Here is a 15,710-nt window from a genome sequence, read left to right as displayed (position 1 = left end):
CTACTTTAGAATGTAATGAAAAGCCTACTGAAACGAACAATACTAGCGCCTATCAAACTGGAGGAAAAGAATGGAGCAGGAAATGCACCCAGAATTCCCAACCAGTAAGCTACAATTCAATACTTCTACCTTTCAACATGCTATAAAACCGCAATTTATCAACTCTGGTCACATATTATTTGCAAAATAATAAATTTAGACACTTAAGTTGAAATCTCAAAAGGGTTCTTCATGTGGTAATGGCCAAGTAGCTCCTAAGGGACCAGCCCACTTGAAGACAGCTACTATAGTCTCTGGACAAGGTATTTCAAACAGAAGCCTCCTCCCCGCAAACAACAACAACAACAACAATTCCCTGGCAGTCCAGCAGTTAGAGACTCCACACTCTCATTCTGAGGGCCCAGGTTTGATCCCTGGTTGGGGACCTAAGATCCCATAAGCTGTGTGATGTGGCTCCAAAAAAAGACCCAAAGAGGAAAAAAAGAGCTAAATGAACAAAACAGATGCGTCATATGGTACCTACCATAGAGAAGAGAAAGTCTGAAGATTGAGTCTAGTCAAGACATATGCCCACTTAAAAACAAAATAAAAAAACTCTTTTGAGGACTATCATGGAATCCTGAGTCATGTAATTCACAATGTTCAAAATTCAATAGAAACTAGGTATCTGAAGAAACAGGAAAACAAGAGCCATACTCAAGAAACAAAGTCTCAGTGCAGACCATCCCCAATATGAGCCAGCTCTTAAAATTAGATTTTAAAGCACTTTTTCAAAGTAGCAACAGAAATTATTCACAAGGGTGTAATGGAAAATATGCTTGTGATGAACGGAAAAAAAAAAAAGAGTATCCCAGCAAAGAAACAGAAAGCATTTCATTCAGAAAGAATGAAAAGCCTACAACTGAAAATACAATTTATAAAATAAAGAATTCACCAACTGGGAGCCGAAGGACGTGCGCTCACCTCCTCCTGACAAGAACACCAAAATCTCAACTAGCTGTTGAGCAAGCACTACCAAAAAAGATACCCCACATGCAAAGACAAAGAAGCAGCCGCAAGACAGTGGGAGGGGCACAATCACAATAAAATCAAATCCCATACCCACCAGGTGAGTGACCCACAGACTGGAGAACCATAAGAACTGTAATACAAAACAAGTTCTCCCACTGCTGTGAAGGTCTGGAACCCCACGTCAGGCTTCCCAGCCTGGGGACCTGACAAAGGGACGGGGAATCCCCAGGGAATCTGACCTTGAAGGCCAGCGGGATTTGATTACAAGACTTCCACAGCACTGGGGGAACAGAGACTCCAGTCTTGGAGGGCACAAACCAAACCACGTGCACACCAAGACCCAGAGGAAAAGAGCAGCAACTCCACGGGAGACTGAACCGAAACCACCTGCTGGGGTGAGGCTCTCCTGGGGAGGTGTGGGTCGGCAGGGACCACGCACAGGGACGGGACACAGGAAGCAGCAGGCTGGGAAGGTCCCCCTCGGTGTAAATCCTCCTGAAGGTAGCCATTAAGCTTACCATAGAGCTGGGGGCTGGGTCGCCTCAGGCCAAACAACTACCAGGGAGGGAGCGAAAACCCACTCATCAGTGGACAATTGGATTAAAGCTTCAGTAAGCAAGGGCATCCCCACCAGAGCAAGACCCAGTTTTCCCCACCACCACTCTCCCATCAAAAAGCTTACACAAAAGCCTCTTAGCCTCCTTCATCATAGGCCAGACAGAAAAAGCAAGTAGAACCACAACCCCATAGCAAGTAAGACAAAACCACATTACAGAAAGTTAACCATCATGAAAAACGCTGGGCTGGAAGAAGCACAAGCTAGAATCAAGATTGCCGAGACAAACCTCAGATATGCAGATGACACTAAAAAGCCTCCTGATGAAAGTCAAAGAGGAGAGTGAAAAAGTTGGCTTAAAGCTCAACATTCAGAAAATGAAGATCATGGCATCCGGTCCCATCACTCCATGGGAAATAGATGGAGAAACAGTGGAAACAGTGTCAGACTTTATTTTTTTGGGCTCCAAAATCACTGCAGATGGTGACTGCAGCCATGAAATTAAAAGACACTTACTCCTTGGAAGGAAAGTTATGACCAACCTAGATAGTATATTCAAAAGCAGAGACATTACTTTGCCAACTAAGGTCCGTCTAGTCAAGGCTATGGTTTTTCCAGTAGTCATGTATGGATGTGAAAGCTGGACTGTGAAGAAGGCTGAGCGCCGAAGAATTGATGCTTTTGAACTGTGGTGTTGGAGAAGACTCTTGAGAGTCCCTTAGACTGCAAGGAGATCCAACCAGTCCATTCTGAAGGAGATCAGCCCTGGGATTTCTTTGGAAGGAATGATGCTGAAGCTGAAACTCCAGTACTTTGGCCACCTCACGTGAAGAGTTGACTCACTGGAAAAGACTCTGATGCTGGGAGGGACTGGGGGCAGGAGGAGAAGGGGACGACAGAGGATGAGATGGCTGGATGGCATCACTGACTTGATGAACGTGAATTTGAGTGAACTCTGGGAGTTGGTGATGGAGAGGGAGGCCTGGCGTGCTGCGATTCATGGGGTCGCAAAGAGTCAGACACGACTGAGTGACTGAACTGAACTGAACCATCATGAAAAAGCAGAAAGGTACCTACCAGATGAAGGGACAAGATAAAACCCCAGAAAAACAACTATATGAAATGGAGATGGGAAACTTTCCAGAAAAAGAATTCAGATTAATGATAGTGAAGATGACCCAAGATCTAGGGAAAACAAAGGAGAAGATGCAAGAAATGTTTACCAAAGACCTACAAGAACTGAAGAACAAGCAGAGATGAACAGTGCCCTAAAAGGAATCCACAGGAGAATAACTGAGGCAGAAGCATGGATAAATGACCTGGAGGACAGAATGGTGGAAATCACTGCCACAGAACAGAATATAGAAAAAAAGAATGAAAAGAAATGAAGACAGCCTAAGACACCTCTGGGACAACATTAAATGCATCAACATTTGCATTATAGCGAGCCCAGAAGGAGAAGAGAGAGAGAAAGGACCTGAGAAAATGTATGTAGAGATAATAGCTGAAAACTTCCCCAACATGGGAAAGGAAATAGTCAACCAAGTCCAGGAAGCACAAGAAGTCCCAGGAACGATAATCACAAGACACATCGAGACACACAGTAATCAAGCCGACAAAAATTAAAGACAAAGATAAAATACTGAAAGCAACAAGGGAAAAATGACAAATAACATACAAGGGAATTCCCATCAGTCTATCAGCTTATTTCTGAACAGAAACTCTACAAGCCAGAAGGGAATGGCACGATATATTTAAAGTGATGAAACGGAAGAATCTAAAACCAAGATACTCTACCCAGCAATATTCTTCTTCAGATTTGATGGAGCAATCAAAAGCTTTCTAGACAAACAAAAGTTCAGAGAATTCAGCACCACCCAACCAGCTTTACAACAAATGCCAAAGGTACTTCTGTAGGCAGGAAACACAAGAAAAGGAAAAGACCTACAAAAAAACAAACCCAAAACAAACCATAAGTGAAGTAAGTAAATGAAGTCACTCAGTCGTGTCCGACTCTTTGTGACCCCATGGACGGTAGCCCACCAGGCTCCTCCGTCCATGGGATTCTCCAGGCAAGACTACTGGAGCGGGTTGCCATTTCCTTCTCCAAGGGATCTTCCCAACCCAAGGATCGAACCAGCACTGCAGGCAGAAGCTTTAACCTCTGAGCCACCAGGGAAGCCAAAACAAATTATACATATCAATAATTATCTTAAATGTAAATGGATTTAATGCACCAAGCAAAAGATACAGACTGGCTGAGAGGATGAAAACATGTGCATTTATGCACTTCTGCTTACCACTCTGCTCGACCTCCCAAATTGTATGTAATTACTGTATATTGTTAGGTTAATCATGTTCCCATTATGGCTTGCAATTGTAATTATCTTTTATTTTTTGTCTGGCTACTGATTGTGAACACTGATAAAACATCTTTACTATTAAAAAAAAACCACTTTCCAAATCGGCTTAATAACAAATTGAAGGTAAAAACGAAAAGTCAGTATAATTAACAACAGATCAATAGGACAAAAAAAATCCAAAAGCAGGTACACACATATGCACGTACACACACACGCACGCACACACCTCCCCCACCTCCCCACCAAGGCACTAGTGGGACAATACCAAAAAGACCTAACACATGTAACTGAGCTACCAAGAAGAGGAGAGAAAGAAGCAAGCTTTCTCCATGGGTAGCAAAAAAAAAAAAAGAACTTAAAGCTTCCAGATTAGCAGCAGTCATTAGCAACTGTGACTAACAGAGACTAGGAGCCTTCCCAAGAGAGTCGAAAATTCAAACTAGAAATATAATCTCTATCACATTTACTGACTGCCCCTTTCAGAATGAAAAACCAAGTTATTAGTCAATGCTTTTGTGTTTTAAAGCCTCTGGTTCCCTCGGGTTGGCAATGTGCCCAAGTGCTGTTGAAGGAGTCCTTGAATACAAACAGTAACTTAAAAAAAAAACACTTATGCCATTGAGGAAATCTTTCCACACATTTTTAAGAATCAATTATATACAACAACACGAGAAAGATGTCAAAGTTACACAAAAATGACTATGCTCTGTCCTGTTGTAGCACAAAACACAAATTTCAAATCTTCAACTGATGATGGAGATGGTTTTAAAATAATTTTTTAAAGTCTTGATGTTTTTTAAAGCCAAAAGACAGTATCAATTCAAGTTATATTAAGGTGTAGAAAGAAGAGAGGGGTTACCTTGACAGCTTTCTGGGAATTGGGCAATCCTTCCTCGATGTCTTCTAGAAGAATCCCTCCTAAGCCTCGCTGGTCATGCTGATCCAAGAGCCTAAGCAGAGCCTTCTTATCTTTCAAGTTGTACTTGGGCTTAAAGGCATACTTTCCATCTACTACTTCAATTTTGGGATTATTGACTAGTGCCTGAAACAGTGACACAATTTCAACATATTAACAAAAGGAAATACCATACATAATTTAATTCTACTTGTACTAAAAAAACAACAATGTCTAATACAGAGGCAAATTAAAAGTATCTTGTGGATATCAACAGATCTAAACAGGCTATCTATCAACAGGATCTAAAACAACAGGCAGAGATTAGCACGGTGCTCACTTTTTATTAAAAAAAAAAACTTTATTATTAACATAGAATATCTGGATAAGAAAGAAACCAGTTTATTAGAACTGCTTTGAAGAAAATGTACCCATATTGTTTCAGAAGACAAAAGAGGTGAGAATCAAAAACACACCTATTAACATCAATAGCCACTGCCTACCCACCCTCAAAGTATCACATATCGGGATTATAACGTGAAAAGCATTCCCCTGGGATGAACATATCAAAAATCAGTCTGTCTACATGGTATCAAATGGCACTAGCAGCTGTAGAAGGACTTCAAAAGGACCAGAGTAGTGCAGATACGAAATTACCTAAAATGTCAGTTGAGACTGAAACTGAGAAGGAACACAGAAATTTCTGAATATAATTATGTTCCCAGTCAGTCCTGTTGTATAACTAATACCAGAAGGAAAGCTCTTCAAGAAAGAGCAACCATTTTATTTTCTTCTACAGCTGCCAGCCTGACCGTGAAAGGATAAAAAAACAGAAAGAAGAAATGAGAACAGAACAGTAATTAAAATAACCTTTACCTAATGTCAGTAATCCATGAAATTTCAAAATTAGGAAAAGCATCAAAAATGTGGATTACCACCATTCTTATATCACTAGTATGAGCCACAATGATACTGCCTAACTAGATCATTATACATTATGAAAATCAAGACTATCTTGCTTGGTAAAATAAACTGAATTCTATTTTAGGAAGTTTACATTTAAAATCAGCACTGTTCTTAGAAAGTTGCTTTAATGAATTGTCATTTCATACTTAGCCAGAAAAGAGACAAATATCTCAATTTTTATTTTAAAGTGCTACTCATTTCCAAATTAACACAGTCACTGATTGTTTTCAGATTCATTTTCTTCCAATGTTGTGTGTATATATACAAAATATTCGTGGTTATTTTTCCAAGTGACTTGCCAGATGCAGTAACATCACTGTCAATTCATAATAGCAGTAGCAGTACGACAAATACATTTCTTAACAAAATATCTTGCTTTCCCTATAATACTTCAAGCTTTATATGTCCCAAAACATAGAAACAATACAATCTGTCAAATATATACATTACAAATTAAGCAATTCAAAATAAGCATCAATTATTCTGTAAAAACTTAAAAATTAGTAGTGACTGACTTCTTTACAACTTTAATGCTGCTGTCTCCAACATTTTAAAATAGATACACAGAATATACGAAAACAAATCAATCTCAAAATGTGTGTTTTAAAAAAAAACCCTATACCAATTGAAGAAAAAACTTATCAATTTCAGCATATGAAAACCCTACTTACAGTAAAAAAAATTTACAATAATTTAAGACTATTCTTACCTCACTCATTAGCCATTGCTTCTGCTTGAGTCCAATATCTAAATGTTGCGTTTCATCCAAAATTTCTTCTAAAGTAAGAGGATGTGTATCTCCTCGCTGATGCCGTGTCTATTGAAGGAAGAAATTGCTATTTGAAGACGGTTTTAAAATGCTAGGTGTATTAAATAACAGGGTAAATGAATCTTTTCAGGAATGTAGAATGTGTAATTATTTGAAGCAGTACAATTATAGTGAAGAAGAGAATGGACTATAAAATCAGAACTGAGTTCAAACTTGAAGCTACATAAAATCAAACAATAAAATGAGAAAAAAATATTTGCAATTCTTATCACAAAAAGTTAACCTTCCTAACATTTGAACAGTTCCAAAAAGCTAACATGAAAAGGACCCCAAAACAGGAACATACAAATCACAAAAAAAGAAATGCTAATGACCATCAATGGAGGAAAAGATACTCAACTTCCACTAAGACATTTCTCATCTATTACACTGGCAAAAATCCTTATTTGACAACTCAATTGGTAAGGCTATAAGGAAACAGGCCCTCTAACACACTGCTGGTAAACAATGCAAATTGATATGATTCCTTGGAAGGGAATTTGGCAACAGAAATGCATTGAAACCCTTAATCTAGCAAATCCAATTTGGAGCATTCACCCTAGAAGAACTACAACATAGAAAAGCAGAAAAGTTACCTGCAGCATCCTTTTAAAAGGAAAATACTAGAAACAACTCAAGTAGCCATCAATGGACCTGAGTCTGAGCAAACCTCAGGAGATAGTGAAGGAGAGGGAAGCCTGGCGTGCTGCAGTCCATGGGGTTGCACAGAGTTGGACACGACGGAGTGTCTGAACAACAAGGGCCCATCAACAGAGGACCGATTAAATTACAGCATATCAATGCTACTATACAGATGTTAAAAAAGAAAATGCAGGTGTTCACAATGTGCTGATCTGCAAAGATGTCCAATACAAACTATTAAGAAAAATATGTTGAAACCAAATGCTGGTGAGGATGTAGAGAAAAGGACTCTCCTTCTTTGCTGGTGGAAATGCAAATGGTTATGTGCAGAGTACATCATGAACTGTATAAAAAAGGTCTTAATGACACAGAAAACCACAATGGTGTGGTTACTCACCTAGAGCCAGACATTCTGGAATGTGAAGTCAAGAGCACCTTAGGAAGTATTTCGACAAACAAAGCTAGTGGAGGTGATATAATTTGTGAAGGTGATGTAATTTCAGCTGAGCTATTTCAAATCCTAAAAGATGATGCTGTGAAAGTGCCACACTCAATATGTCAGCAAGTTTGGACAACTCAGCAGTGGCCACAGGACTGGAAAAGGTCAGTTTTCATTCTAATCCCGAAAAAAGGCAATGCCAAAGAATGTTCAAACTGCAGCACAATTGTGCTCATTCACATGCTAGCAAGGTAATGCTCAAAATGTTTCATACTAGGCTTCAACAGTACATGTACCAAGAACTCCCAGATATACAAGCTGGATTTAGAAAACGCAGAGAAACCAGAGCTCAAACTGCCAACATCTGTTGGATCATGGAAAAAGCAAGGGAATTCCAAAAAACATCTACTTCTGCTTCACTGACTATGCTAAAGCTTTTGACTGTGTGAATCACAACAAACTGGACATTTCTAAAAGAGATGGGAATACCAGGCCACCTTACCTAAGAAACCTGTAGGCAGGTCAACAAGCAACAGTTACAACTGGACATGGAACAAAATTGGGAAAGGAGGACTTCCAGCTTAAGATGGCAGAGTAGAAGGACGTGTGCTCATCTGCTGCGAGAACACCAAAATCAAAACTAGCTGTTCAACAGCCATCAACAGGAGGATTCTGGAAACTACCAAAAAAAGATATCCCATGTCCAAAGGCAAAGAAGCCACAGTGAGACGGTAGGAGGGGCACAATCAGGATAAAATCAAATCCCACACTCACCAGGTGGGTGACCCACAAACTGGAGAACAATAATAGCAAAGAAGTTCTCCCACTGTTGTGAAGGTTTGAAGCCCCACATCAGGCTTCCCAGCCTGGGGACCCAACAAAGGGACTAAGAATCCCCAGGGAATCTGACCTTGAAAGTCAGCAGGATTTGATTCTAAGACTTTCACAGGACTAGGGAAAGCAGACTCCAGTCTTGAAAGACACAAACAACTTTGCGTACACCAAGATTCAGAGGAAAGGAGGAGTGACTCCACAAGAAACTGAACCAAACCTACCTGCTCATGCTGGAGAGTCTCCTGTGGAGGCCTGAGTCAGCAGCGGCTCACCACAGGGACAGGGGAACTGGCAACAGCTGTCTGGGAAGGTCCCCTTTGGTGTAAACTCTCTTGGAGGTCACACTTAACTGGACCATAGAGCTCACAGACCCCACGGCTGGGTCATCTCAGGCCAAACAACTACCAGGGTGGGAGCGCAACCCTACCCCCATCAGCAGATAACTGGAGTAAAGCTTTACTCAGCACTGAAGATGGTGACTGCAGCCATGAAATAAAAAGACACTTACTCCTTGGAAGAAAAATTATGACCAACCTAGACAGCATATAAAAATCAGAGATATTACTTTGCCAACAAAGGTCCGTCTAGTCAAGGCTATGGTTTTTCCAGTAGTCATATATGGATGTGAGAGTTGGACTATAAAGAAAGCTGAGCAGCGAAGAACTGATGCTTTTAAACTGTGGTGTTGGAGAAGACTCTTGAGAGGCCCCTGGACTGTAAGGAGATCAAACCAGTCCATCCTGAAGGAAATCAGTCCTGAATATTCATTGGAAGGACTGATGCTGAATCTGAAACTCCAATACTTTGGCCACCTGACGCGAAGAGCTGACTCACTGGAAAAGACCCTGATGCTAAGAAAGATCGAAGGCAGGAGGAGAAGGGGATAACAGAGGATGAGATGGTTGGATGGCATCACCAACTCAATGGTCATGAGTTTGAGTAAACTCCATGAGTTTGAGTAAACTCCAGGAGTTCGAGTAAACTCCAGGAGTTGGTGATGGACAGGGAGGCCTGGCATGCTGCAGACCATGGGGTCACAAAGAGTCAGACATGACTGACTGACTGAACTGACTGACTGACTTTAGTGAGCAAGGCCCTGCCCACCAGACCAAGACCCATTTTTTCCCACCACCAATCCCTAGCATCAGGAAGCTTACACAAGCCTCTTAGCCTCCTTCATCAGAGGCCAGACAGAAGAAGCAAGCAGAAGCACAATCCCACAGCAAGTAAAAGAAAACCACATTACAGAAAGTTAACCATCATGAAAAAGTAGAAAGGTAACTCCCAGATGAAGGGACAAGATAAAACCTCAGAAAAACATCTAAATGAAGTTGAGATAGGCAATCTTCCAAAAAAAGAATTCAGAATAATGATACTGAAGATGATTCAGGATCTTGGAAAAAGAATGGAGGCAAAGATAAAGAAGGAAGAAATGTTTACCAAAGATCTGCAGGAACCAAAGAACAGACAGAGGTGAATAATATACTAGACAGATTCCACAGCAGAACAACTGAGGCAGAAGCATGGATAAATGACCTGGAGGACAGAATGGTGGAAATCACTGCCACAGAATATACAAAAAAAAAAAAAAGAAAAGAAATGAAAACAGCCTAAGACACCTTTGGGACAACACTAAACAAACAAACATTCACATTATAGGGTTCCCAGAAGGAGAAGAAAGAAAGGACTTGAGAAAATATATGAAGATATAATAGCTGAAAACTTCCCTAACATGGGAAAGGAAATAATCAACAAGTTCAGGAAGCACAGAGCATAAACTCAGGAAGTAGGAAGGATAAATTCAAGGAGGAACACACCGAGACACATAGTGATCAAGCGGACAAAAATTAAAGATAAACTATTAAAAGCAATAAGGGGAAAACGACAACATACAAGGGAACTCCCATCATGCTATCAGCTGATTTCTCAACAGAAACTCTACAAGTCAGAATGAAATAATGGCAGGATATATTTAAAGTGATGAAAGGAAAGAACCTACAACCAAGAATATTCTACCCAGCAATACTCTCTTTCAGATTTGATCGAGAAATCAAAGGCTTTTCAGACAAGCAAAAGCAACGAGAATTCAGCACCACCACACCAGATTTTACAACAAATGATGAAGAACTTCTCTAGACAGAAAACAAGAGAAGGAAAAATTTTACATAAAGAAAATAAACCCCAAATAGTTAAGAAAACAGTAATAGGATCATACACATCAATAATTATTTTAAATGTAAATGGATTAAATGCACCAACCAAAAGACACAGACCAGCTGAGCAGATGAAAACACGTGCTTGTATGCACTTCCACTTAGCACATCACTCTGCTTGACCCCCCATGTTGTATGTAATTATTTCATACTGCTACTGCTAAGTCACTTCAGTCGTGTCCAACTCTGTGCAACCCCATAGACAGCAGCCCACCAGGCTACCCCATCTCTGGGATTCTCAGGCAAGAATACTGGAGTGGGTTGCCATTTCCTCCTCCAATGCATGAAAGTGAAAAGTCAAAGTGAAGTCGCTGAGTCGGACGCTCCTCCGTCCATGGGATTTTCCAGGCAAGAGTACTGGAGTGGGGTGCCATTGCCTTCTCCGAATTATTTCATATTGCTAGGTTAATCACGTTCCCAGTACGGCTTGCAACTGTAATTATCTTTTTTGTCTGGCTATTGATTTTTTGAAAAAATACAAATGCCCAGGGATTTTTTTTTTTTTTGCCAGAGCTCCAGATATGTTTCTAATGAGCAGTCATGTTTAAAAACAATTGAACTATATGAGGATCTTTTACTTTTATCTAGGTTGTTTCACTTTTCTATCTCATATTCAGTGCTCCCATTTAATTCAGTTTATGTTTTCCAATTTCATCATTTTTTTCTCTTTTGATGTTCTTTATCAGGCACAAATACATATATATATATACACATACATATATACACATACTATGTATAATACATGTATTTAGAAAACTTATGAATTTTTGCATAGCTAAAAAATTTATGACATTTTCATTCCACTTGCTTGACTTAGTATAAACTGAAAGCTCAATTTCTAACTGAAAAAAAATAGATATGCAAGAAGCAACAAAGGTTTTTACTATATAACACAGGGAACTGTAGTCAATATCTTGTAATAACTTATAATGGAAAATATATGCAGAGTACATCATGGGAATGCCAGGCTGGATGAAGCACAAGCTGGAATCAAAACTGCCAGGAGAAACATCAATAACCTCAGATATGCATATGATACCACGCTAAAGGCAGAGAGCGAAGAGGAATTAAAGAGCCTCTTGATGAAGGTGAAAAAGGAGAGTGAAAAGGCTAGCTTAAAACTCAACATTCAAAAAACTACAGTCATGGCATCACTTCATGGCATCCCATCACTTCATGCCAAATAGGTGAGGAAAAAGTGGAAACAGTGACAGACTTCATTTCTTGGGCTCCAAACTCACTGTGGACACTGACTGCAGCCATGAAATTAAAAGACACTTGCTCCTTGGAAGAAAAGCTATGACAAATCTAGATAGTGTATTAAAAGGCAGAGATGTCACTTTGCCCACAAAGGTGCCTAGAATCAAAGCTATGGCTTTTCTAGTAGTTACGTACACATGTGAGAGTTGGACTATAAAGAAGGCTGAGGGTTCAAGAACTGATGCTTTCGAACTGTGGTGCTGGAGAAGACTGAAGAGTCCCTTGGACAGCAAGGAGATCAATCAATCCTAAAGTGGGCCAAACCTGAATATTCACTGAAAAAGACTGATTCATTCAAAAGATTGATGCTGAAGCTTAAGTTCCAACACTTTGGCCACCTGATGCAATCAGCCAACTCATTGGAAGAGACTCTGATACTGGGAAAGATTGAGGGTAAGAGAAGGGGGTGATTGAAGATGAGATGGTTGCATAGCATCACTGACTCAACGGACCTGAGTTGAGCAAACTCAGGGAGATAGTGAAGGAAAGGGAAGCCTGGCGTGGTGCAGTTCACAGGGTCACAAAGAGTCAGAAACGACTTAGTGACTGAAAAACAACATATTAATTATATGGCATTCTGAAAAAGCAAAACTATGGAGACCACAAACAATTTAGTTGCTGCTAGTGGAGGTGATGGAATTCCAGTTGAGCTATTTCAAATCCTGAAAGATGATGCTGTGAAAGTGCTGCACTCAACATGCCAGCAAATTTGGAAAACTCAGCAGTGGCCACAGGACTGGAAGGTCAGTTTTCATTCCAATTCCAAAGAAAGGCAATGCCAAAGAATGCTCAAACTACCACACAATTGTACTCATCTCACATGCTAGTAGAGTAATGCTCAAAATTCTCCAAGCCAGGCTTCAGCAGTATGTGAACCATGAACTTCCAGATGTTCAAGCTGGTTTTAGAAAAGGCAGAGGAACCAGAGATCAAATTGCCAACATCTGCTGCATCATCGAAAAAGCAAGAGTTCCAGAAAAACATCTATTTCTGCTTTATTGACTATGCCAAAGCCTTTGACTGTGTGGATCACAATAAACTGTGGAAAATTCTGAAAGAGATGGGAATACCAGACCATCTGACCTGCCTCTTGAGAAACCTATATGCAGGTCAGGAAGCAACAGTTTGAACTGACATAGAACCACAGACTGGTTCCAAATAGGAAAAGGAGTACGTCAAGGGTGTATATTGTCACCCTGCTTATTTAACTTATATATGCAGAGTACATCACGAGAAACGCTGGGCTGGACGAAGCACAAGCTGGAATGAAGATTGCTGGGAGAAATGTCACTAACCTCAGATATGCAGATGACCACCCTTATGGCAGAAAGTGAAGAGGAACTTAACGGCCTCTTGATTAAAGTGAAAGAGGAGAGTGAAAAAGTTGCCTTAAAGCTCAACACTCAGAAAACGAAGATCATGGCATCTGGTCCCATCACTTCATTGGAAATAGATGGGGAAACAGCATCAGACTTTACTTCTTTGGGCTCCAAAATCACTGCAGATGGTGATTGCAGCCATGAAATTAAAAGACGCTTACTCCTTGGAAGGAAAGTTATGACCAACCTAGATAGCATATTCAAAAGCAGAGACATTACTTTGCCAACAAAGGTCCATCTAGTCAAGGCTATGATTTTTCCTGTGGTCATGTATGGATGTGAGAGTTGGTCTGTGAAGAAAGCTGAGCACCGAAGAATTGATGCTTTTAAACTGTGGTGTTGAAGACTCTTGAGTGTCCCTTGGACTGCAAGGAGATCCAAAGAGTCCATTCTAAAGGAGATCAGTCCTGGGTGCTCACTGGAAGGACTGACGTTAAAGCTGAAACTCCAATACTTTGGCCACCTCATGTGAAGAGTTGACTCACTGGAAAAGACTCTGATGCTGGGAGGGACTGGGGGCAGGAGGAGGAGATGACAGAGGATGAGATGGCTGGATGGTATCGCGGACTCGATGGACATGAGTTTGAGTGAACTCTGGGAGTTGGTGATGGACAGGGAGGCCTGGTATGCTGTGATTCACGGGGTTGCAAAGAGTCGGACACGACTGAGCAACTGAACTGAACTGAACTGATAGGAAGTAAACCAGGAGAGAAAATAAGTAGAAATACAGCCAAGAACAAGATTTCTTCATTTATACCTTCTCATATTGTTTTTCATATTTAGAGACATATTATGTAAACAAAAAAAGAGTTAAATTAAAAAGAAATATTCCAGGCCCTAAGCTTCACCACTGTTGGGCAGGTTTTTGAGTCTCTCTGGGCTTCAGTCAGGCCACTATATAACTAGAACAAAAATATTTCAAAGGTATGTTTAGAAAGCATATAAAGATATAAAGCCTGCAACTTCCCTGGTGGTCCTTGGTTAAGAGTCTGTGCTTACAAGGCAAGAGGCTTAAGTTCGATCCCTGGTCAGGAAACTAAGATACCACATGCTGCAGAGCGTGGCCAAGAAACAAAAATATGTAAAACTGAACACATACCATGAAGAACCATTTATTGAGCATTTGCTGTTAATTCATTCACTTACTTGATAACTCCCATATGCCAAAAGTACTGCAATGAGACACACAATGAAACGCAAACCACTTCTGCCTTTCAAGAGCTCCCAAAATAGGGTCAGAGCTAAATGCACATGCATGAAAGTTAGGTATCTAATTATCTGCCAAAAACACAGGGACATTCAGAGGAAATGAAAGAGAAAGCTGAATGTGGACAAACCTCTGAATGGTGACTAGAGAAACAGGAAGGAGCAGCAGCTGCAGTACAGCAAAGCACAGGGGGCTCCAAAGCCAAGGGCACACAACCCAGAGCTACGAAGGTCGATCCATTTGAAAGCTTTATTAAATTTTTTAATTTAAAATTTCCACTTACAAATTATGTTTTACTAATACTGAATGTGAACTGACACCAGAAGACTCCCCTGGCTTCATGTCAGATGACCCACATTTCAGATGGTGACGCGCGTGGAGGAAGCCTGAGAAAAGAGTGGGAATCCCACATGACAAGGGGGTTGACGGGCATGGCCTCACTCATTCACTCTCAGCCGTCTGCAGCACACTATAGTTCATCTACTGTAAGATTCCAGCACTGCGGTGAATCTTTTTTTTTTTTAAGACCTTTAAAATAGAGACTGTATAATGATTTTATTAACCTATTAAGGAACATCCACTTAAAACTGAGTCACAAATTTGTTTTACAAAAAGGCAAGTGTTTCAAATTTGTTAGCTATTTCTAAGATTACAGAGGTTATTCATAGTTTGCTAACAATTCCTTCAAAGTAAAACTAGCATTTTAACAACATTTGAAAGTAACAAAGCAACTATTTTGGAAAGAAATTTATGCTGAAGGAAGAGCACATTGAAAAAGAACCTTTAGGAAATATTTCCATCAGTATGTGACTTGAGTTTAAAATATTTAAGAATAAAAACTCATACCTGCCTATTTTCAAAATTTTAGAAATTTTTTATTTTTAACCTTTATTTTTAAAAACACTTCTAACAAAACCCTTCAGTGAATTTCAAATCAATACATCAAAAATATAAAAAATTATAAATCCTTCTGACATATTTGCATGAACTGAATGACACACAAAGATGGAAATGTACTAACCAAAATGCCTAATGAGTTGACAAGAATATTAAAAAAAAACACACAAAAATTTTTGTAATGTAATACTGTGACTGTGTCACTAGAGAATCCCCTCCCCCAAATACTGCATCCTTTCC

The 15,710-nt window shown here is 40.0% G+C and overlaps 1 protein-coding gene across 1 annotated transcript in view; it reads right to left on the bottom strand.

The window, feature by feature from the left end:
* The window catches only part of GTF2E2 (general transcription factor IIE subunit 2), an 89,658-nt gene that overhangs the window by 33,253 nt on the left and 40,695 nt on the right, over positions 1 to 15,710 (bottom strand). Inside the window, exons 4-5 of the mRNA XM_068971052.1 lie at positions 6,501 to 6,608; positions 4,790 to 4,972 (exon numbers count right to left, since the gene is read on the bottom strand). Of these exons, the coding sequence (XP_068827153.1) occupies positions 4,790 to 4,972; positions 6,501 to 6,608 (291 nt within the window). The remainder of the gene's footprint in view (positions 1 to 4,789; positions 4,973 to 6,500; positions 6,609 to 15,710) is intronic.

Source organism: Capricornis sumatraensis, chromosome 4 (assembly GCF_032405125.1).
Source record: "Capricornis sumatraensis isolate serow.1 chromosome 4, serow.2, whole genome shotgun sequence".
Taxonomy (NCBI): Eukaryota; Metazoa; Chordata; class Mammalia; order Artiodactyla; family Bovidae; genus Capricornis; species Capricornis sumatraensis.
This window is presented reverse-complemented; position numbering and strand designations above follow the sequence as displayed.